Source organism: Nomascus leucogenys, chromosome 2 (genome assembly GCF_006542625.1).
Source record: "Nomascus leucogenys isolate Asia chromosome 2, Asia_NLE_v1, whole genome shotgun sequence".
NCBI classification, from domain to species: Eukaryota; Metazoa; Chordata; class Mammalia; order Primates; family Hylobatidae; genus Nomascus; species Nomascus leucogenys.
The window spans coordinates 89,616,712-89,641,861 of record NC_044382.1 but is presented as its reverse complement, the minus strand read 5'-3'; the positions used below and the strand labels follow the sequence as shown (position 1 = coordinate 89,641,861).

Sequence of the window (25,150 nt, the reverse complement as noted above, 5' to 3'; positions counted from 1 at the left end):
AGACCGAAACTTACATAGAAATTTGATGACTTTTTGCATCCTGTGGCAAAGCTTAGTTAAGCTCCAATATACTATTTTAGATGGTGTTTGAATCACAAGAGGATGTTTCCGTCAGATTCCAGAAATCTGGACTAAGAAACAGAGTTATGTCAACACATCTTATTTATATTACAGTTTTTATTGTCAGTTTTTAAACAAATATTTACTGCACATCTACTCAGTACTAGGAATAGGGGATAAAAGGTGTGCAGAATAAGCACAATTTCTGTCTCAGTGGAGCCTGTGATCCAAGAATAATATAATCAAACATTTGTTTCCTAAACTGTAACCAATGGGACCCAATAAAACCTCGTCTGTGTGATAATACCCAATATATTCTTCTAGCTGATTTTATTACTAAAAGATTGCTGTCAAACACAATAAAAATTTGTTTTAAGTTGCCTTCTTAACTAATTAATTCATTTGGTTTTCTGGGCACTGTGAACTATTTAACTGAACAAATTTAGCTTTGTGGAAACCTTTGAACCAGATTTACGGCTTATCCACAGCAGTGTTGGGCATTGATGTTTTAAGCCTCAGTCGTGGCTCCATTTTAAGCCCTCATCCTTATTTATTCACTTACGCTATTTTGAATTTTCTGCAAGCTGCCTCATTCCTTTCTGGAAGATGGCAGGATAAACATGAATGAACGAATGAATGAGCAAGCAAATAAACACATATACACATACACTTCTCTAGCATTGCATGGTCTTACCAAATTGTAAAGATTTGCTTCTCCATCTCCCTTACTGCACTTGAGCTCCTTAAAGACAGGGGCTTTCTTGGCATACTCAGTAAGAATATGCAGGGACACAGGTCCTATGGCCTTAAAGACAGGTAAATTATCTTATTCAGGTTTGTATCCCTAATGTCTAGCATAAAACTATAGTGCACTAAGGTTTTAATAAAAATATGTTTTTGGCCGGGCGCGGTGGCTCACACCTGTAATCCCAGTGCTTTGGAAGGTCAAGGCGGCGGATCACCTGAGGTCAGGAGTTTGAAACCAGCCCAGCCAACATGGCGAAACCCCGTCTCTACTAAAAATACAAAAATTAGGTGGGTGTGGTGGTGGGCACCTGTAATCCCAGCTACTCAGGAGGCTGAGGCAGGAGAATAGCTTGAATCCAGGAGGCAGAGGTTGCAGTGAGCCAGGATCGTGTCACTGCACTCCAGCTTGGGCGACAGGAGCGAAACTCCGTCTCAAAAAAAAAAAAAAAAAAATATATATATATATACACACGTATATACATATATATACATATATATACGTGTATATATATATACACACGTATATATATGGGGAACTGGGTGACTTGTCCTATATACATACATTTTCAGCACAACAGAGTTTAAATCTCATTATTGGGCCAATGTTAACATCTCCTAATACCATTATAATTTCTATGTCATTACTGATGACATGGAAATGTAATGGCCTTCTTATTGCATAACTCCACCTCTGTGCCACATGCTATAAATTAATGATTTTGATACTTTTTCTTCTACTCCATTCTACTGCATTTAAAAAAAAAAGCTTATTTGGGTCAACTGGACATTCATTGCACCCTGATATGCCATGATGTGGAACACAAAGCACTATCTAGGAAGTATTACCCCAAAATGCTAATTGCAATTCAATGCACTGATTTCATACCCACAGTTTGAAACAATGCCTATCCTACACGAGGGATCTTATCTCTTTCTCAAATGGCTAAATCCCATGAACTTTAGAACAACAAAAAAACTCATAAAAAATCCAAAGATGTACAATAAAGAAAAACGCATAATGCAACTCCAATGTAGCCATTATCAAACTCAAACAATGATCAATTCATAGCCAATCTCATTTCATCTCTATCCTACCAAATTTCCCTATCCATCCTTGATTATTGTGATGTATATCTTGGGTAGCAAATCATTTAATATGTAAACAGTTTAGCATGTATCACTAAAGTAAGGATTTTTCTATTAAATCATAACCATTGCATTGCACTATTTATCTCACTTAAACATTTAAAGTAATTCTTCAGTATCGTTAGACACCCAGTCAGTGCTCAAAAATTTTTAAATGTTTCACTAGTGCTTTAAAAAAAGGTTTATGTGTTTGAGTCAGGATTGAATTAAGATCTGTATGTTGGAACTGGGTGACTGGTCTTTAACTCTCTTTTAATATGCAAGTTCTCTTCCCTCTCTCCCTCACCTATTTTTTTTTTTTTGTCATTGCTATTTATTTGTTTAAAAAAACACCGGTCATTTGTCCTATAGTTTCCCACAGTCTAGATTTTGTTGACAGTATCCCCATGGTGGTGTTTAACATATTCCTCTATTCTCTTTTTTCTCTTGTAAATTGGTATCTAGATCTAGAGGTCTGAACAGTTTCAGTTTGATTTTCTTTTTAGATGGAGTCTCCCTCTGTTGCCCAGGCTGGAGTGCAGTGGCGTGATCTTGGCTCACTGCAACCTCCACCTCCCCAGTTCAAGCAATTCTCCTGCCTCAGCCTCTGGAGTAGCTGGGATTACAGGTGCTTGCCACCACACCTGACTATTCTTTATATTTTTAGTAGAGACGGGTTTCACCATGTTGGCCATTGTTGGCCAGGCTGGTCTTGAACTCCTGACCTCAGGTGATCCACCCACTTTGGCCTCCCAAAATGCTGGGATTACAAGCATGAGCCACCATGCCCGACTATTCAGTTTGATTTTTTTTGGCCAGAAGACATCATAAGTTGTCACAAACTTTTACCTAATGTCTGGTTGTCTCTGCTTTGGTGACATTAGCAGCCATTTCTGATTATTACTTAAATCTGTTATTACATCAGGGGTTGCAAAAAGGCACTAATTCTTATCATTCCTACTTGGTTTATTAGCTGGAATATTTTTATAAAGAGAAACTTCCCCCTGTTACCTATTTGAAAAGATAGGATACCTGCTTGGATCTTTCTCTTTATTTTTCAGTTTTCAACCTCCAAAGTGAGTAATAATATTTTGATTTTAAGTACTATTAGGATTCATTCTAGGATCCTCCAAAGGAGATCAATTTATTTATTTTTTTTTTAGAATCATAAATTCTTGGATATAACATATCTCACTGGATATCCCATTGAACTACGTTCAAGTCTACCATTTAAAAACAAAACAAAACAAGTCCCTCACTGGATCAATCTCTCCTGTCTTCTTCCTGGCCAACCTTTGCAGTATCACCCGTACTAATCCCTTCTACTTCCTGAACTCTAACGCACTCTTTAGTCCTCTTTTAACTGGAGTGTGGCCCCACCACTCCATGAAAGCAGCTCCTGCTAAGGTCGTTAGTAACAGCTATTTTGCTAAGACCAAAGGTGACTTTTCAGGCTTCAACTCACCTGACCTTTCAGCACTGTTGACCACTTCTTTTCTTCTTGAAGCACTCTTTCCCCTTGCTCCCATGACACTGTAATGTCCTGTTTTTCTCTCCTGCCTCTCTGGCTACACCTCCTTTGTTGGTTTTTAACCTTAACTTCTTACTCAACTATGAAATCTCGGCAGTTTTAAGGTTCAGTCTCAGAACATTAATCTTCTCCACCATACTCTCTGTCAAGATGATCTCATCCACACCCAATCACATACACAAAAACAAATTTACATCTTTACCTTTGATCTCTCTCTCTGAAATCTAAACTTTATATCCACTGCCTACTACATGATAGCTCCCTTTGAATGTCTCAGAATAATTATACTTATTATACACAAAGATAAAGTTGGAATCTATGAAAAAACATCATCCTCTTCTAGTAAATGTCACCATTCACCATTCAGATGCACAAACTCAATGTCATCTCTGACAACTCCATTTATCTCAGCTGCCATACCCCTATCTATCACCAAGTCGTGACGATTTATTTCCCAAATATATTTCAAATATGACTCCTTTCCACTTGAACTAGCACTACAAACTTAATCCAAGCTACTGATCCTCTCACCAAGACCACCAAAAGAGCCTGCTCTTTGCGTTCCTCTGATCTACTTGGTTTTTTCTCCAGACATTCTTTACAGTGTAACCAATGTAGACATAATCATGCCAAACCCTGGTTAAAATTCTTCAATAGTTTACCATGGCTCTTAGGATAAACTCCTAACATTGCTATGCTTCACCTAGAATCTTGCTCTCCTGGAGGACCACTCTTCACTCATTGTCTATGTTTTTTATGCTAAAGGACTTTTGCACATGCTGTCTCTGAAATGTTCTTCCTTCCTTCTTACACTCATCCTTCAGAGAGGCACTCAAAAGTTACTTGCTAAGGGAAGCCTTCCCCTGACCTCCCCGACCAGATCATACCCCAGGATCACAGCCTGTCTCAGCATCTTGCATATAGCCTTCATAGACTTGTCACAGGTGCCGTTTTACATTTCTGTATGTGATTATTTGGTTAATGCTGATTTTCTCCACTAGGTAGCTTTCATGAAATCATAAACTGTGGTTCCTTTGTATTCTCAGTGCCTGCCATATGTTAGGTATTCACTTAGTACATGTTGGATGAATGAATAAATGAAAATGAATGGATAAACACTCAAATTTCTTGAAATTACCATGGTTTAGAAGGCTTAGACATGTACTCATTGAATGTACTTTACATAAAGTACTGTATATAAGGTGCACATAACAGTGCCTGCACCTTGATAAGAATATTACACTAATATTGTAAATATATCATAAAGGTTGGCTGTTACTGTTATTACTGATTTCATACCCTATGACAGAAACTATTTTCTGATTACCACTGATTGTATTCCCAATTACTGTGCTTACCTCTACTTAAAAGCTGGACAAAAACCACCTTCTTATTTTCTGTTTTCTTTGCAACTATGGACATGAGACACAGTTCTGGTCAGTGAAAGGTAAGTTTTCTGGGAGGATCCTAAAAACCTACTGATGTCCTAAACAAAAAAAAAAAAGGGCGGAGTGGGGGAGCTATGGCAGTCCCTTCTCCTTTTTACCTCATGTGAATAGGAATGTGATGCCTGGAGCTGCAGCAGCAATCTTACAACTCTGAGGGAAAGGACAGTGAAATGGCAGAGCCACTGAAACACCAGAAGCAGCTACCCACCTCCAGGCTTCTCCTTATATGACAAAAATAAACCCTTCTTTTATTTTACTTGTATCTACAAACATTCTTGATATTCTGCTCAGTAACAAGATTCCCTTCCAGGCAAATCCCCTTATATTGACCAATAATTTTTTTTCTTTTTTCTCTTTTTTTTTCTTTGCTAAATATCTCTGCTACTTTCCTTAATAGTGTAACCAAAATAAAATACCTGGTTTGTTTTTCTTATAAAATAGAAAATGAATTACAGTCTTAACTAAAGAAAGACTCTTTAAATTTCTTATTTTGAGTTAATTTAAACATATATGGGGATCAGAATAACATCTATTTGGTAACATGGCATCAAACAGAATTCAGGGTACTTTGTTCATTCTCAGATGAAAAATGTAGCTTTAAAGCATTATAGTGTCTACTCAAGAATATCAGTATTAGCACGTGATATATTCTGATGTAATTCCATAGTCAAATATTATATAAATATGTAGCTGGACAACAACTCAGACACTCTATACACAGAGCTTGACTATGCACAGAGACTGTACTTACTTTTTAGAAACGTACATGTAAGAAATATACACAATGCTTTAGGAACTGATAAATCAGAAGGTGTTAAACAGATTAAACTACGAATTCTCCTTAGTGAAACCATGATATTTCACTCATATTCCTAACATGGCATAAAATTTAGGTTTACACATTGAGGGTTAAGACTTAGTCAGTTGCATATAATGTTCGTAGAGTAAAAAGGGATATCAACAAAATGATCTTGGTCCAATGCCTTTTGCAGTTTGTCTCAGGTCTGCACCTAAAATGGGGAGGATGGACTAGTTTTCAGACTGTGCTCTACAGAGCCTAACAGCCAAGTCTCCAAGCCTTCTACCCCTGGAAGACAGAGCAGATCTGTTTTTATCTGTTTAAATATTGATTTTCTACAAAAGATTTTCTTCAAAATAAGAACTCAGCTGGGTGTGGTGGTTCACGCCTATAATCCCAGCACTTTGAGAGGCCAAGGCGGGCGGCTCACTTGGGGTCAGGGGTTCGAGACTAGCCTGGCCAACATGGCGAAACCCTGTCTCTACTAAAAATACAAAAATTAGCCGGGCGTGGTGGTGGGCACCTGTAATCCCAGCTACTCGGGGGGCTGAGGCAGGAGAATAGCTTGAACCAGGGAGGCGAAGGTTGCAGTGAGCTGAGATAGTGCCATTGCACTCTGGCCTAGGAAACAAGAGCAAAACTCCATCTCAAATAATAATAATAATAAATAAAATAAAATAACTCAATAACTAAAAATAATTTGGAAACTACTGGACAAAATTAACTCCAAAGTCTTTTCTAGTATTAACAGTCATAGTAAAAATAACATGGCTTTTTTTCTGTTTTTTTTTTTGAAACAGGGTCTCACTTTGTTGCCCAGGCTGGAGTGCAATGGTGTTACCTTGGCTCACTGTTGCCTCAACCTCCCCAGGCTCAGGTGATCCTCCCACCTTAGGTTCCTGGCTAATTTTTTTATTTTTTGTCAAGATGGGGTTTTACCATGTTGCCAGGCTGCTCTCAAACTCCTAGACTCAAGTGATCCTCCTGCCTTGGTCTCCCAAAGTGCTGGGATCACAGGTGTGAGCCACTGTGCCCGGCCTTGAAATAATTTATTTAAGCTCCTAAATGTTGAATGCTTTAAGAGCATCTAAATATGTACACAAAAGGAAAATTCATGCGATAATGTGGGCTTGACTTCTTTTCAAGAATATATTCAAATTGAATTAATGTACTTACCTTGTGAAAATGCCATCCACGATCCCAATTGTCGCTTCTTCTGCAGGAACATAGGAGCCAATCTGAGCCATGATGGTAATCAATGCAACTTGTTTTATGTAGGAGCTCTTTCCACCCATGTTTGGTCCGGTAATTATCATTACTCTCTCTGAGTCCTCCTAAAAATTAGAAAGGAATTTCACTTATTGTACCAGAAAAGTTTTTAGATAATATCCACAATTTATCTCTTAAGTGGAAATGCATTAGGCAAAACATTACTTTGTAGCATAAATATCACAAAAGGAAAGCGGTCCACTTTGTCTTCAACCTGAACTGTGTGATACTGCAGAAAAGTGAATTCTTAGCAGTACACACAGCTATTCCTGGGTATTAAAAAGGAAATAAGACCAGAAGTGGATAACTGCTATGGCTTTCTCATTAAGCATTTTTTAATCTGCCTATGTGCATGTTCTCCCTATTGCTTATGTTTAAAGACTATCAATTTCCATTTGTCCATCTTAAAACAACAGATATTATATATCTAATTGCCCAAGGCCCTATTTGGGGTTGGCAGCACGTGTAATTTTTGGCAGCAATTTTTCAGTTACAGGTAGATGACTACTAAAAGATATTTATAACATCAAATTCTAGATATTGGTTTATCAGCATTTAATTATTTACTAGCATTCACCAGAGAGCATGTGAAGGAGGCCGAATTGTAACTCTTGCAACAACTTAATTTTCTAGAACTTCTCTGTATTGATCAATTACAGTATTTTCCAGGTACACACCCGTGCTAAAGGAAATTTTCCAACTACAGCCCTTGGCAGAGGAGTTAGCCCAGGGAATCCATGCTCCGTACCATGTGAATCCCACACTTTGGCAATAGCTGCCTGGTCAAGAGTAGCCATGCTGGCCAGGCGCAGTGGCTCACACCTGTAATCTCAGCACTTTGGGAGGCCAAGGAGGTGGATCACTTGAGGCCAGGAGTTCGAGACCAGGCTGGTCAACATGGCAAAACCCCAACTATACAAAAATTAGCTGGGTGTGATGATGCCAGTTCTCGGGAGGCTGAGACATGAGAATCACTTGAATCCAGCAGGTGGAGGTTGCAGTGAGCCAAGATAGCGCCACTGCATTCCAGCATGGGTGAAAGTGAGACTCCATCTCAAAAAAAAAAAACAAAAAAAAAAGCCAGAACCAGCCAATGGGCCTAGCATAAAAGCTTCTCAAACTAGGCCAATCAAATCATCTTTTGGGAGTTAACTGAGAACCAGTGAGGTTCAATTACTTGGTAACTTGAAGAGAGGTTAAAAAGAATCACAGAACCAGGCCACAAGGCACTGGGGATCATGAGTAAGTAGTTATGAGAAAATAAAAGGTATGATGAAAAATTATTTAGACCAGGGGTAAAAGGGGTAATTAGTAATGAAAGGAAGAAAAGATAGACAAAAGCCAAAAGGAAGTGAGAAACTTCACACAAATAACTGGGTATCAAAGTAAAGCCTTATAAAGTGTTACTAATGGGGGATAAAAAGAAAACCTGTTCCATCCCTAAAGCTGTATCATATTCTAATTAGCCACACATTTCCAGTCTCCCTACTGCCAAACTGTGCTAGAGATCCTGCTCTTCCTGTGTAATTCCTTTCTCTTATGGCTCCATATGGCTTTATATTGCACCTAATACATCTCCATTACTTGAAGCAACTTGAGTGTATCTGTGTTTCTTGTGACACACAGAGCTTAACACAATAAGAACCTGGAAAGTAGTTTGATATAAGCAGAATGATAAAACTAATGATAAAAATAAAATGAATTTTACAGAGAGTAAAAAATAAGCCTGTCATAAAACAATCAAATATTGGCATGATCAAATATTTTATATCTCTTTTAATCTCTTTAATCTCATTTTTAATATGTCTTTATCTTTTTTAAAAATCACCAAATGACACAAGAAATAGAAAATCTAACAATCCTGTATTTATTAAATTTGTAAAAGCCCTTCCACAAGAGAAACTCTAAATACAGAGAACACCCCTACTAAATTCTTGCAAACATTTAAGAAAGAAATAGCACCAATATTACAAAAATTCTTCTAGAGAACAAAACAAGAATTTTTCCCAAATAATTTCAGATTTGGATATCTTATCAAACCTGATAAGAACATTACAAGAAAATTACAGACCAATTTCACCAATAAATATACACGCAAAACTTAATAAACTATTAATAAGTCAATCCAAGGTTATATAAACCATTTAGAGCTTTTGAGGAATACAAAGTTGGTTTAATATTCAAAGGCCAATCAATGTAATTCACCACATTAACAGAATAAAGAAACCATACAATTATCTCCAATAACACAGAGGAAGTATTTGATAAAATTCAACATTCATTTGTGAAAAAAACGGGCAGGAGAGGGAAATAAAAATAAAAGGTATAAGCGTTGGAAAGTAAATAATAAAACTCATTATTCCTATAAGTCATGATTGTGCCCCAGAAAATCCAAGGAAATCCATAAAAATTGAAATCCATAAAAATTTTGGATACAAGTTCAGTATTCAAAAATCAACTTTTCCCCTATATTTTAGCAACAAATACAGGCTGAGTATCACTTATCCAAAATGCTTGGGGACAGAAGTGTTTCCAATTTCAATTTTTTTTTATCTTGAAATATTTGCATTATAAATAAAATCTAAAATGCTCTGAAATCCAAAGCTTTTTGAGCAACAATATGATGCTCAAAAGAAATGCTCATTGGAGCATTTCAGATTTTAGATTTTCAGATTAGGAATGCCCAACCTGTAATTCAAAATAAAACATTTTTTAATGATACAACTTACCATAGTATCAAAAGAAATCAAATACCTAGGAATAAATCTAACAAAATGAGCAAGACTCTACACAGAAAACTACACAACATTATTGAAAGAAATTAAAGAAGACCTAATTAAATGAAGGAATATACCATGTTCATGAACTGGATGACTCAGTATTATAATGCTACAGTAATTACAATAGTGTGATTTGGCACAATGACATACATATCTAACCAGCAGAATGGAAAGCACAGAAACAGATTAACATGTATACAGTTCCTTAACTTATGACAAAGGTGATATTGCAGCACAGTAGACAAAGGACAGCCTTTTCAACACAGTATGCTGGCAAGATATGGAGAGCAATTTGGAAATGCCTAGCAAAGTTAAAGATTGTGTGTATTGGTCTAGACGACCCAGCAATTCCTCTTTTAAGCATCTACCCAAGAAACATACAAGTGCTCAAAAAGGCACGTATAAAACTGTTCACTGTAATATTGTTTGTATGTATTTGTAACTGACAAAAATATAGACAATCTAATTGTCTATTGTTAGGAAAATAAATAGATCTACTTGTACAATTGTTAAAACAATTATTTACAATGCAGAATATTAAGATAAGCTCAGTGAGACATTACTGTATTTTTTTTAAAACACACAAAACATGATTATATGCTGCTAGTTTATATATATATGTATGTCAAACAAAAGAATAAAAACCATGCATAAGAATAATAAATAACATCAGGATAACGGTTACCATGTAGGTTAAGAGGTGAAGATTGTGAAAAAGGAATAGCAGTTAATTATGTATGACCTTAGCTGTAACTGTAATTTTTTATTTACTTAAAAAAACTCCTAAATATTACAAAACGTCAATCTCTATGACATTTGTGTGATAGGTAAATATAGGTGTCTGTTATACTGTTTTCTATACTTTTTCATTGGCTGAAATCATAAAAAAATCAAATAAATTTTCTTAGTTATTTCATGGATCACCATCACAAACAATTCAATAACTCCTCACAAACACATTTATGTAATTTAGGAATAATTCACATAACTTCCAAATAACATTTTGTTATTTGGACTTCAGAACATTACCTACAAATAAAGCAATAGAGAAAACTACAAAATGGAAAGTGAAAGAATGTAATGCCAGAGAGAATGTAATGTAAGAATGTAATGCCAGAGAGAATACCGCACAGAAGGGTTATGTGTGTCGTGCCAAGGCTCCCTGAACTGTGACAGCATTGTTAAAGGAGCTGTCTCAAATGGGATTACCAAATTCAACAAGCACATGAGAGTGACCAATGGAAATGCAGAAATAGAAATGTTTTTAAATCGGTAGTTTAGAAAAGATATCAGAAAAAAAGAAAAAATATACACTTTTTATTTTGTAGAAACCTTATGCCTTCCAATACCTTGAAAGATAAGAGTATTTATACTTATTGTTCAATTTGGCTTTTTCACGCAATGAGAATCAGTAACTTGACAGTGTATTCTTTAAAAGTATTAACTTGGTAAACTAAAATAATTTAATACAATTTGCAGTGGTAAAGCATAATACCATTTAGAGTTAGAAGACTGAGGTTCCGTTTCTGGCTTAGCCATTGGCTAGATACATTTCATTTTCTCATCTGTAAGATTTAATAATAATAGAAATCCTAGCCTTATGTGCATTTTGTAAAGTTTAAAACAATTAAGAAAATATATATGAAATTCCTTTGAAACTATAAATGCTGTAATCATTTTTACAAATCATAAATTCTTAAAAATAAGAGATGCCAAAAGCAGCCACATGAAGTCCCAATGCCCTATAAACTAATTAACTGAAACAGAGGAAATGAACTAAAACAAATGAAAATACATTTGGCTTAGGCCTAATGTAAAAGTCAGATGTGAAACTTATTTGAAGGCCTTGATGAGTAAAATGTGTATGGCATTTAATGAATAGAAATATTACTCTCCTCTGAATTTAAATTGTGTATATATATATCTATATATATAGATATATATATATGAAAAAGATGTATTACCCAAAGTGAATTAAGTCTGACACTTTCCAATATTTTCAAAAGGAATAACATTTTTTATATTGAACTACACAGAAACTGCTGGCTTTTAAAACTATACAATCATGTATATGTTCTTTGAGCATTTCATTTTTCTTGAATTTAATAGAGAATGAAGTTTTTAGTTTATTTGAACTTTAGGATTTCAGAGCTAACTGATATACAAAAATCAATTCTTTGTATACATAGAAAGAATATCACATAAAAATTTAGACTTCACAGCTCTAATATTTAAACCATGTTTATTTAGCTGGGAAACAGTTTCTTCCCAACACCATCCACCACTAAGTGATGAGTGAGTGAGAGAACAAAATGACCCTTAGACAACTTCTTCAACCAGGTCAAGGCTAGCTACCAAAAACCTGCAGCAAACACAGGCTTAATGGTGAAATGGTAGAACCCTTTCCTTAGGTCAATCAAGACACGATATCCACATTTTCCTGGAGGTCCCAGATAGAAAAATATGACAATAAAAAGAAATAAAAAGGCATTAGGATGAGAAAGGACAAAACAAAACTGTCATTGGCAGATCACATAGCTGTCCACAAGCAAAACCAAAAGGAATCTCTATACAAAGTATTATAATTAACGAGAGGATCTCTAGCAAAATGGCTAGATTTAAGATCAAGATGAAAACTGAGTTGCATTTTTCTATAAGAGCAACAAATAATTAGAAGACAACTGTAAAAAAGATATGACCTATATACTAACAAAAAGTACTTAGTAATTAATGTAATAAAATATGTAAAAATCCTTTATAGAGAACACTTTAAGACTTTATTGAAATACAGCAGGTCCTCAAATAATGTCATTTCATTACAAAATTGATAAGGGAAAAAAAATTCCCAGCCTGACCACTGTGTTTGCACATTCTCCCTATGCCTGTGTGGATTTTCTCCGGGTATTCCAGTTTCCTCCCACATGCCAAAGATGTACAAGTTAGGTTCATTGGTGTAATAGCCCCGGTCTGAGGTGGGTGTGTGTTAGTGTGCCCTGTGATGGGATGGCATCCTGTCCAGAGCTGGTTCCTGCCTGGTGCCCTGCACTGCCAGGATAGGCTCTGGCTACCCATGACTCTGAAATGGAATAAGTGGGTTGGAAAATGAATGAATACAAATGATTGTCAAGTAAAAATTCATAAGGCAGGTGATAATCATACAAATGCATGATAATAAACTGATGTAACACAAAAGCGATAAGCAAGTCTGCCATATGTATTACTTGTTTATGAGCTGCATGGTAGTAGGAGGTGCTTATCACAATTTTCACTATGCAAACATTTATTCCTTGATTTAACCCACCATCACTCTGACCTCTGTCACTCCCTGATTTACCAAAAATTGTGTATCCAATAATCTTATTTGTTTTTATTAATCTTTCATAAACATATAGTTCATACCTATTTCAATGTTTAATATTAGAAGTGCGTTGGGTCTTTATTTAGAAGTTTGATGATGTTTTCTGTGGCCAGAAATATGACATAGGAATTTAGCTTTGTTTATATCTATTAACCTATGATAAAATTGGTTTCATTATATGTCATTTCACTTAAAGTTGCAGTTATTTCCTTTTCCTTTTTTTTTTTTTTTTTTTTCGAGACAGGGTATTGCTCTGTCACCTGGGCTAGAGTGCAGTGGCACAAACATGACTCACTGTGCCTCAACCTTCTGGGCTCAAGAGATCTTCCTGCCGCAGCCTCCAGAGTAGTTGGGACCACAGGTGGGTGCCATCACATCTGGGTAATTTTTTTGTAGAGATGGGGTCTCCCCATCCCAGGATGGTCTTGAACTCCTGCGCTCAAGTGATCCTCTCACTTCAGCCTCCCAATGTCCTGGGATTACAGATGTAAGCCTCCATACCCAGCCAGCAGTTTCCAAGAACCTATTGATAATGTTAAGTGAGGACTGACTACCTACTGTTTTCATGGAGGGACATATTCATATGTTCACATATGTATCATAAAGATGTCAACTCCTCCCCAAATTGATCTACAGGGTCAATGCAATTCCAATAAAAATCTCAATTTTTTTTCCCCCAATTAACTGAGTAAGTTGACTCTAAAATAAAGAGAGGAGCAAATGTTAAATAGAAATCAAGAATTCTATTAGAAAAATAGGTGGGGAGAACTTGCCCTACAGATGTAAAAAGTTATTATGATGCTATAGCAAATAAGCTTGTGTGATTCTGGCTTGCAGACAAACACTGACCAGTGAAAAGTAAGAGTTCAAAATAGCCCCATAAAAATGTGGAAACTTAATATATGATAAATAATTCCATAAACTGATGGGAAAAGGATGATTTGAAAACTGGTACAAAACAATTGATTATCCATATAGAAAGATATGAAATTAGATTCCTAACTCATATCATGTATAAAAATAAATTCTAGACTAGGCACGGTGGCTCACACCTGCAATCCCAGCACTTTGGGAGGCCAAGGCGGGCAGATCATCTGAGGTCAGGAGTTCAAGAGCAGCCTATCAACATGGAGAAACCCCGTCTCTACCAAAAATACAAAATTAGCCAGGTATGGTGGCACATGCCAGTAATCCCAGCTACTGAGGAGGCTGAGGCAGGAGAATCACTTGAACCTGGGAGGCGGAGGTTGCAGTGAGCCAAGATCGCGCCATTGCACTCCAGCCTGGGCAACAAGAGTGAAACTCCGTCTCAAAAGATAAATAAATAAATAAATTCTGAGTAGATTGATTAATGACTTAAATTTGAAAATTAAACTTTAAAATGTTTACAAAAAATTATAGGAGAATATGTTTAAGACCTCAGGGATTGAAATAATTTCTTATTTAAGGCACAAAAGCATTCACCCATAAAAGGAAGGACTGATACATTCAACTTCATTAAAGTTAAGGCTTTTTTTGTCATCAAAAGGCATCATATTGGGGCCGGGCACGGTGTCCCACGCCTGTAATCCCAGCAGTTTGGGAGGCCAAGGTGGGCAGATCACTTGAGGTCAGGAGTTTGAGACCAGCCAGGCCAACATGGTGAAACCCCATCGCTGTTAAAAAATACAACAATTAGCTCGTGGTGGCGCACGCCTGTAGTCCCAGCTACTCAGGAGGCTGAGGCAGGAGAATCGCCTGAACCCTGGAGGTGGAGGTTGCATTGTGCCAAGATTGAGACACTGCACAACAGCCTGGGCAATAGAGTAAGACTCCATCTCAAAAAAACAAAAGGGAGGGGGGCATCATATTGAAAGTGAAGACAAAAAATTACTCCAAGTAATCTCCTTTAACTATAAAACATACATTCCTCATCATTTAAAAGTTCTGTGATACAAGTTCAATGTATTTAAAGTGTAGAGTATCTCAAATTTTCTAATAAATAAATTCTAATGTATATTTCAGTATTTAATTGTGTGCATTAGGGGAAATTTAGATGATTGAAAAGTAAAAAATAATATTAAGAAGAGTATGGAGAAGTTTTTTCCACCACTCCTTCTAAAATGGCTTGCCCTGGCCGGGCGCGGTGGCTCATGCTTGTAATCCCAGCACTTTGGGAGGCCGAGGTGGGCGGATCATGAGGTCAGGGGATTGAGACCACGGTGAAACTCCGTCTCTACTAAAAATACAAAAAATTAGCCAGGCGTGGTGGCGGGCGCCTGTAGTCCCAGTTACTCAGAGAGGCTGAGGCAGGAGAATGGCGTGAACCCGGGAGGCAGAGCTTGCAGTGAGCCGAGATTGAGCCACTGCACTCGAGCCTGGGTGAAAAAGCGAGACTCTGTCTCAAAAAAAAAAAATTAAAAAAATAAAAATAAAATAAAATAAAATAAAATAAATAAAATAAAATAGCTTGCCCGATCACTATGTTTGTTTCCCAACCCACATACCAGTTTTAACACTCTTGGCTGTTTTGGTCTGAGGTTAGGTAGCAAGGCTACAACTTTGAGTGCCAGACACTGCTGGAGCAGGCAACAGAAATATCAACACACTCAGTGCTTTGCTTTGGCATCTACTGAAACATGAAATATGATGAAAGTTGTTAGACTAGAACAAACTTCAAATAAAAACTTCACTTTCTGGAGATGACGGGTGGATTCCTGTGGGTCTTTTGGCCCAATGTATCAGAAAACAAACATTACAAGGTAAGTCATTCTGTCTTCACTCCTGTGACAGTGACCAAAAAGATCCCTTTTGTTGAAGGCTAACAAAGAACAGGGCTGCCTAATCATATACATATCATTAAGGTCAAATTAATTACTTCCCTCCCAGAGTTTCATTCACTATTGCCAGGCATGGTGGTATAAACAATGATAGCCCTTCAGGCTGGATTTGCCACCTGCTGACTGTAGACCCTAGGACCTTGAGTGAACATAAATGGTAGTCAGACAGTGGTCACCACGGGCCTTGTGTAAGACCCAGTGTTCTGCCGGCTTCAGGTCAGACCCAGTGCAGTCCCAGTGGTGGTGGTCACAGAGGTGCTTGAGTCACCCCTCCCTCAGTTCTAGGTGGCTCAGCAGAGACAGGTTGCGTTTGTTTGGGGGAAAGTAAAGGAAGAGAAGAAGAGTCTCTGCCTAGAAATCCAGGGAATTCTCCAGAATATTACGCAAGACCACGAACATGGTACCTCTAAGAGTCTATAAGAGCTACAGTATTACTGGGCTTGGGGTGCCCCCTAATACAGACACAGCTGCAGTGACCACAGATTTAGATCAGAACACTCAAGTCCCTTTGAATACTTGGAAAGCCTTCCCAAGGACAAGTGCAAACAAAGCTAGACTGTGAAGGCTACAATAAATACCTAATTCTTCAATGCTCACTGGGACAGACCTGAAGCCAGCACAACACTGGGTCTCACCCAAGGCCCATGGTCACCACTGTCTGACTACCACCTATGTTCGTTCAAGGTCCCAGGGCTCTACATAAACTAATGCAAAAAATTGAAGAGGACACACAAAAAGGGAAAGATATTCCACATGGATGGACTGGAAGAATAAATATTGTTTAAATGTCCATACTAACTAAAGCAATCTACAGATTCAATGCAATCCCTATTAAAAGACCAATGGCATTCTTCACAGAAATAGAAAAAATAATCCTAAAATTTATATGGAAACACAAAAGGATCTGAATAGCCAAAGCCATCTTAAGCAAAAAGAACAAAACTGGTGGAATCACATTATCTGACTTCAAGTTATACTACAGAGCTATAGTAACCAAAACAGCGTGGTACTGGCATAAAAACAGACACAGAGACCAATGGAACAGAACAGAGAATCCAGAAACAAATTCACACACCTACAGTGCACTCATTTTTGACAAAGGTGCCAAGAACATATGCTGGGGAAAAGACAGTCTCTTCAATACCCCCATACGCAGAAGAATGAAACTGGACTCCTGCCTCTCACCATGTAAAAAAATCAAATCAAAATGGATTAGAGACTTAAATCTAAAACCTCAAACTATGAAACTACTACAAGAAAACATTGGGGAAAATCTCCAGAACACTGGTCCTGGGCAATAACTTCTTGAGAAATACACCACAAACACAGGCAACCAAAGCAAAAATGGACAAATGGGATCACATCAAGTTATTAAATAAAAATCTGCACAGCAAAAGAAACAATCAACAAAGTGAAGAGACAACCCACAGAATGGGAGAAAATATTTGCAAACCATCCATCTGATAAAGGAATGCTAACCAGACTATACAAGGAGCTCAAAGAACTCAACAGGAAAAAAACTAAAAAAAAAAAAATTTTTTAATGGGCAAAAGATCTTAATAGACATTTCTTAAATGAAGACACACAAACAACAAACAGTCATATGAACAGGTGCAACATCACTGATCATCACAGAACTGCAAATCAAAACTACAATGAGATATCTCACCCCAGTTAAAATGACATATTCAAAAGACATGTGATAACAAATGCTGGTGAGGATGTGGAGAAAAGGTAACTCTTGTATACTATTGGTAGGAATGTAAGTTAGTACAACCATTATGGATAAGAGTGAAAGGTCCTCAGAAAACTAAAAATAGAACTACCATATGATCTAGCAATCCCACTGCTAGGTATATATATGCCCCAAAGAAAGGAAATCAGTATATCGAAGAGATATCTGCACTGCCAAGTTTATTGCAGCACTATTCACAATACCCAAGATTTGGAAACAAACTAAGTGTCCATCAACAGATGAATGGATAAAGAAAATGTGGTACATATACACAATGGACTATTACTCAGCCATAAAAAAGAATAAGATCCTGTCATTTGCAACAACATGGATGGAACTGGAGGATATTATGTTAAGTGAAATAAGCCAGCCACAAAATGATAAACTTTGCATGTTCTCACTTCTTTGTGGGAACTAAAAATTAAAACAATTGAACTCATGGAGATAGAGTAGAAGTATGGTTACCAGAGGCTGGGAAGGGTAGTAGATGGTGAAGAAGGTGAATGGTCCTTGGGTACAAACATATAGTTACATACAATGAATAAGATCTAGTATTTGATAGGACAACATGGACAACTATAGTCAACAAAATTTATTGTACATTTAAAAACAACTAAAAGAGTATAATTGGATTGTTTGTAACATAAAGAAAGGATAAATGTCTGAGGTGACGGATACCCCAGTTACCCTCATGTGAGGGTAACATTATTACACATTCAGTGTCTGTATCAAAATATCTCATGTAATCCATAAATATATACACCTACTATGTGCCCCCAATTTTTTTTAAGAATATAGGAAAATATTCATGTTATAATATTAACTAAAAAAGCAGGATATAAAAATTTTATATAAAAAAATGGCTATTTCTTAAAAAAATTACAAAGAAAGACAAAGGAAACATTCCAAAACGGTAACAGTGGCTGTCTTTGGAATTCAGGAGCAATTTCCTCCCTTTCTTTATATTTCAAATCTTAATCTAACACTTATTTGTAAATGGATTCTATAGCAATGAGAGTATTAACAACCATTTTTTCATCAAATGCATACTATGTCAAGTATTATACAAAAATTTTCACTGTGGCGTCAATTTCTATGAGAGCCTTGATAAGCAAGAAAATGACAGAGTGTGAAAATAAAAGTATAAATATGAATAAAGAATTGGCCCACAAAAGAAAGGTGGTTTCTAGTGTGGAGTTTGGACAAGCCAATACACCTTTCTAGGCTTCAGTTTCCTCCCCTCTAAAATCAGGGAGTTGAATTAAATAAGATCTCTCACCCTAAATTCAGGTACATTGCTTGAATATGTGGCCCTGGGTGGAATGAAAGAGCAGGAATTAAATTGGCCCCAGAGCTCTGTGCCAGATTTGTTTGGAAGATGAGAAGTTGTGGAATCCGTTTGCATGAAGTACCTGGGAAAAGTGGTGCATGGTGAACCTGGTCAGACTTGGGGATACTGTTGTAGAGACAGATTTTTTCCAGCCCCCACCACCCCCGCCCCAGGATTTGTGGATGTCAAAGAAGAACTAACTTCAAGGCTTTAGACGCTAAATGTGTTCAACCCACTAAACTCAAATATTTGTAGGTGACAACATGGTGGCTTTCTTACTAAGCCCTAAGAGACTGCCAGCAGGAGATAAGTTGCACATCAGGCACTCTAGTAAACACCAGCGGGAAAAAAGACACAAGATTGTGAAGAATCAGGAGGTCCACTAGGTACATAAAACCTCCTGTCTCCATGCCCAGTGCCACTGCCCAGGCAGGTGACTGCAGTGCCTCCTGTTGGGTCTTCCTGCTTCTCCTCTGCCCACAATCCACTCTCCATAGGGCAGCCAGAGTGACTGTCATAAAAAGTAAAACAGAACTTGTTTTTAGCTAAAAGCCCTCATCCAGATCCTCAGAGCACTTCTAAGTGTCTAAAGGTCACAGTCTAAAGGCCATGTCTGCCTCCGATCCATTCTTCTACCACCCTCCACCATGTTCACTTGGTGCTAGCCAGACTTGATTTCTGCTCTCCTTCCACCTGCCAGAATATAACACGCTCATTCCTGCCTTAGGCCTTTCTACAGGTCTACACTCAAACATCAACTCCCAGGACACACCTTCCTTGACCACCTAATCTACAGAAGTCCCTCTGCTCTGTCATTCTCTATCACATCAGCCCATTTTGTTTTCAACCTTCTCTGAAATTACCTGAATTTTCTTGCTTGTCTATTACCAATCTCACTGCTAGAAAGTAAGTTCTCATGAGAGCAGGAATCGTGTCTTCTAGTTCATCCCTGTTGCCTAGAACAAGGCTTGGCACAAAGAAGGCACCCAATAAATAGATCAAAGAGATGAATGTAATACATGAAAGGCATTACAGCGGAGATTTCCACCATATTTACATTTCAAAAACAATCATTTGCTTTCTCTATAAAAATCTGTCAGGAATATATGACCCCCTTGTTTCCACAGTTCCCAAGACGACACAGTAAGTAAGGAAATGGTCAAGAAATTTCACTCATCTAATGTGCTAATCTCTCTCTTTTAGAAAGATCATGCGTATTTGAGGCAGCACACATCAAGGGTTCCCAGATATAAAAGATATATAAAATCTATCGGCAGGACCAGTTAGTATGAGTGAATGTTCTAACCAAATAGCCAGAATCCAAAAGTTGGCAATAACCACCTCTCCACCCACTCTGGAGCCTACTGAGAATACCAGATTGGCCTAGACAGTGCCCAAAGCTGGGCTAGCACCAAGCCTAAGGAGGCCACACACAGAGCAAGTTCTCAAGAAACTAAAGAGGGATGAATGAATTAATTAATGACAGCAAACAAAAGCTGGAAGTATTGCACTGAAGGGACTATGTTGCTGGATAACAACTAGAGAGGACTGCCTTGGCAAACCTATGGAGAGACTAGAAGTACATTCTTTTAAGTGTTCACTTTAGTATTGGCAATATCTGCCTGAATAGCATCAATCAATAAGATCTTAGTATTGTTTATCCAGTATCTAAACAGTGAGTCAAAACTTGTGATAACTAAGCAACTTCCACATAGAATGTCAACTTCTGTGGGGGAAGAGAAGATCTAAAAATAAAAGACAAACTTCAAGGTATCTTAAGAAAATCACAGATAACAAATGCCAGGCACTGTGCTAATGATTTTATACGTATCACTTCATTTAGTTCTTACAACAGTGTCACAGGGTAATACTAATATTACTGGATTCCCATTCTACAGGTGAGGAAACAGAGGCCTGGAGAAGCTAAATATCTTTCCCAGCAATGTAAAACAACTAAGTCACAGAACTGGAATGTTAAGTGAAGTTCATCCTCTGACATGTCTCAATGGGGACGCTTGCTCAATGACAGGGAATCATAGTCACTACTAAATAGGAGAAGACATGCTTTCGCTCCATGTGTTCATCATTGAGTACACTAGAATGACGGACAGTCGTAATATCCCTGAAGTCAGGAGATGTACAGCAGAAAAAAATAAAATTGTCACATGTTAATTTCTAAGACCTGAAAAGCTAATTTTCTGTATAAAAAAAAAAAAAGTGCTATCTTCCTTGACAGGTATAAATATTGACAACTGTCTTTAAAGAATTATGGGAGAACTATTTTTATAACAGCTGCAGACTGCCGAAAAAGTTTGGTAGTTTCAAAGTGTTTTATTCCTCAAAAATGTCAATCAACAGCAAGTTATGGTAAGAGACTCTTGAGTCAAAGCCTCCTCCAGACAAGCTCTCAGCCAAATCTTTGCACTTTTAACCCAAGGTGAACTAGAAACAGAAAGAGGGAAAAATGAAGCTGGAGAGCAGCACCAGCTGCATGTTGAGATGCCAAAGTCAGGACTTAAATCCCTCCAACACCTGGATCCTGCCCAATTTACATTCCCCTGGGTGCGAGGGCTGGCTGTGACCCAGCTCAACCACCTCCTTTTACAGATGAAGAAACTAAGGCCCAGCAAGTAATCGTGGTCTATCCAAAAGACAGTGAAATGACAGCAGAGCAGGATTTTAATTTAAATCTCCTACCACTGTGAGCCGCTTTCCCACTAAACCTGTGTAACAAAAGTAGTACGTGAGAACTTTAAAAACAGAGCGAAGAAAGTGCTCTAATAGAAAGGGATTTTTTTCTGGCCAGAGGATGGTGAAGGCTCTCAGGAAGAGGCAGTGTTTTGTTGGGTCCTGCAGGAACAGTGTGAGTCCAATCAATGCAGACAGGTAAGGGATAAGAACAGAGGGGAGGGCCATTCTGGGCAGAGACAGCAGTGCAGGTCAGAACACTTTATCAGACAAATGTCCTTCTCTATCCATTGTTTCAGAAGCAGGAGAGAGGAGAACCAGAGGAAAGGACTGACAAGAAAACAATATTCAATTGCCATTAATATTTCCTAGAATTTTAATCCATGGGCCCGTGACTCAAAGATCATGCTATGTGAAAAACATCTTTACAGCAGAATCTGTGAGAATATAATTTAGCCATGGAATTAAATTAAGCTTAAAGCTCAGACATATTTTATGGTATGCATTATTAGTGTTCTGCTTGGTAATTAGGCACAAATTGTCAACAGCTTATGAATATTACTGTAAGTAGTCTTTTAAACTTTTATACAGCCAAAGCAAGTATTTCTGGGCCAGCTAGACATTATTTGTACTGAGATAAGGGAAGGAATTGGGAAATCTGTCTTTGTCCTCATCTTTACCAGCTTCAAGTACTTGTTCATGTAACAAACGTGTGAGCATCCATTCCATACCACATGTGGAGCTAATGACTGAAGCACCCCGGGCCCATCTTGATCTCACAAGAAGGGACTGTGACTAGCAATCTCAGTGTCTACCCTGCCCCAGCAATAAAACACCTGGGCTGTGAATTCTGCTTGCGCTAGAGAGCTACAGGGTTCGAGTGCTTCCTGGGAATCTTCCTGTTCCGCACGTTTGACTCATTTTCTTCCCACCCAACTGAGAAGCTGTCAACCACTCTTTCCCCTCCCCTCCATTAGTTGAAATTTATTTTATACTAAAAACAAAAACCCTATAAGTAACTGAAAACCCCAACTTTAACTGTTGAAAATCCATCCACTAAAAAAAAAGAGTCATTTGGTTTAACAAACAAACAATCCTGGGAGAGTTGAGATTGCAGTGTGTACGCTGGGGTCTCCCTAAGCAGCAGTCCTGGGCTGCCTCATAAGGTGACAGGGGTGCCAAGATACTGACCCCTTAATCCACAGGTGGCAGGTGGGGCTGGGGCGGCCACAGTCCCTGGGCCAGCCTCCTTGGCCTCTGAGCAACCTCTTCCTTCTCCTTTTAATCCAGTGTTCCATTAAAATACTATCATTTTCTGTGTGATGCAAAGTGAAAAAGGTTGGAAAGCACTGGCTTGCCTTAAAATATGTTTATGTTTTGGGAAACAGTTCAAGATGACCCAACCTGAGTAACCCTGGCAGATCATTTCCCCTTTCTGAACCATAGTTTACTCAGAAGTATGAAGAGGTGGTTACACTAAAAGATCCCAAATTTCCCTTTTAGTTTGACAGTAAATTATTCTGTAAATTGGGGAAATCCCCATATAATATCCTGAAAAATAACATTTTGTGTAGAAAATAAAAGGCAAAAATTTCAAGTGAGACTTGGAGACTGCTGAAGGCTTCTAGCTAATCCTTATTGACTTAATAAATCTGATTAGGTGCCAGCTATGTGCCAGAGAACTATGACTGATCCTGGGATTACACATAGGTGACAGAGGTGTAGTCCCTGTTCTCTTCATGCTTACAGTCCACTGGGAAAGGCAGACAAAAAAAGAATGATTATAATTTGGTGGAATAAGTACTGAGATGTGGAGAAATAGAGTGGTGAGGGTATGTGAGAGGGTTACCCATCCCAGCTGGGCAAAGGAAGGCTGAGTGCAAGAGCTGACATCCAAGGCAAGACTTGAACGAGCCAGAGCTGGGGCGTCGGGTGGGCGGTGGGTGGGTGGGTGGATGTGGGAGTGTGTGAGGTGGGAGTGGGTGGGGTGGGGAAAGATGACATTCTAGGCAGAGGGAACACCATCTGCCAAGTCCCAGAGGCACAGTGACTTGGGAACGACATGAAGTCCAATCTGGCTGGAGTGTGAAGCATGAATTCAAAAGGGAGAGTGGCATGGCAGGTTCCAGAAGCCCTGTGGCTGCAGAGTAGAGAATCCATGGAGGTGGGCAGGGTGGAGGAGGCAGCTCCAGCGGTGACCACATGTATAAATGCTTGGATTATATAGTGAATCAAGGAAGGGGACAAAAAGAAAGAGGGTTTTAAAAAGTATTCTTAAAACTGGGAGAGGAAAAGCGGGCAGAAAGTTGGCTTATTCAGAAGCACTATAATAAGTTCATGTAATACGGAATACAGAAAAGTATACTTATAATTACATGTACAAAGCACCAGTTCTTAAAACCACATGATTATCAAAAACAACAATGTCATTTAACTTTGAAATTATCTTCAGGGTATATTTCATAATTAACATCCATAAAATATTTTAAATTGAATTTTACGTAAGTTCTTTCTCAACACTATCCCTATATATAAATTTTTACCCTGAAAAATAGAATGCACTTCACCATAGCAACAGTTCTATATCAACTCCTACTCATGTTAGAAAAAGCATATGTAATAGAAATGAATATTCTGGAATATTCTGAGGTGCCTGCTTGAAAAAAAATTACTCCATTTATTTTGTAAAGATTTAAATATAAGAGTTCAATGTTTCTTTAAAACATTATTGTAATTAGACAGAAGGCTATTTTAGCTCTTCAAGTCTTGCTTTATTAAAGTGTAACATACTTTTTAAAAGAAAAAGAAAAGAATGAAAAAGGAAAGAAAAAAATAAATAAAGAAGTCAATCCCAAGGGTAATATTCTTGGGGTCAAGTAGATGGGCATGGAAACAGTAACAGGAAATTATTTTAAGAAACTTACAGTTCTAATATTTAGTTGCTTAGTTTACATTTAACTTACATTACTTTCTCACGAAAAGCTATATCCTACTGGTATTATGAGAACTGAAAAAAAAATTCTTATGTTGACATAGTCTCCTTCTTTTTTTTTTTGAGACAGAGTCTCGCTCTGTTGCTCAGGCTGGAGTGCAGTGGCCTCCTGGGTTCAAGCAATTCTCCTGCCTCGGCCTCCTGAATAGCTGGAATCATAGGGAGGCGCCACCATGCCCAGCTGATTTTTACGTTTAGTAGAGACAGGGTTTTGCCATGTTGGCCAGGCTGGTCTCGACCTCCTGACCTCAACTAATCCTCCTGCCTCAGCCTCTCAAAGACATAGTCTTCTTTTTAAAGACAATAAAAAGATTGGTACTTATTAACTTGTTTGACTAACACATATAAAAATTTCCTAAAAAGAATGAACAAGTTTACGGACATTGGGTCTTAGGTTGCTATGGTATGGATGTTTGTGTCTCTCCCAAATTCGTATGTTGAAATCCTAACCCTCAAGGCAATGGTATTA

General features: G+C 37.8%; 1 protein-coding gene across 3 annotated transcripts in view; it reads right to left on the bottom strand.

Moving 5' to 3' along the window:
• Positions 1-25,150, bottom strand: part of MSH3 (mutS homolog 3) — a 229,626-nt gene that overhangs the window by 63,225 nt on the left and 141,251 nt on the right. For all 3 annotated transcript variants that reach the window (XM_003261531.3, XM_030800806.1, XM_030800807.1), the window contains exon 20: positions 6,887-7,044. In XM_003261531.3, the coding sequence (XP_003261579.2) occupies positions 6,887-7,044 (158 nt within the window). The remainder of the gene's footprint in view (positions 1-6,886; positions 7,045-25,150) is intronic.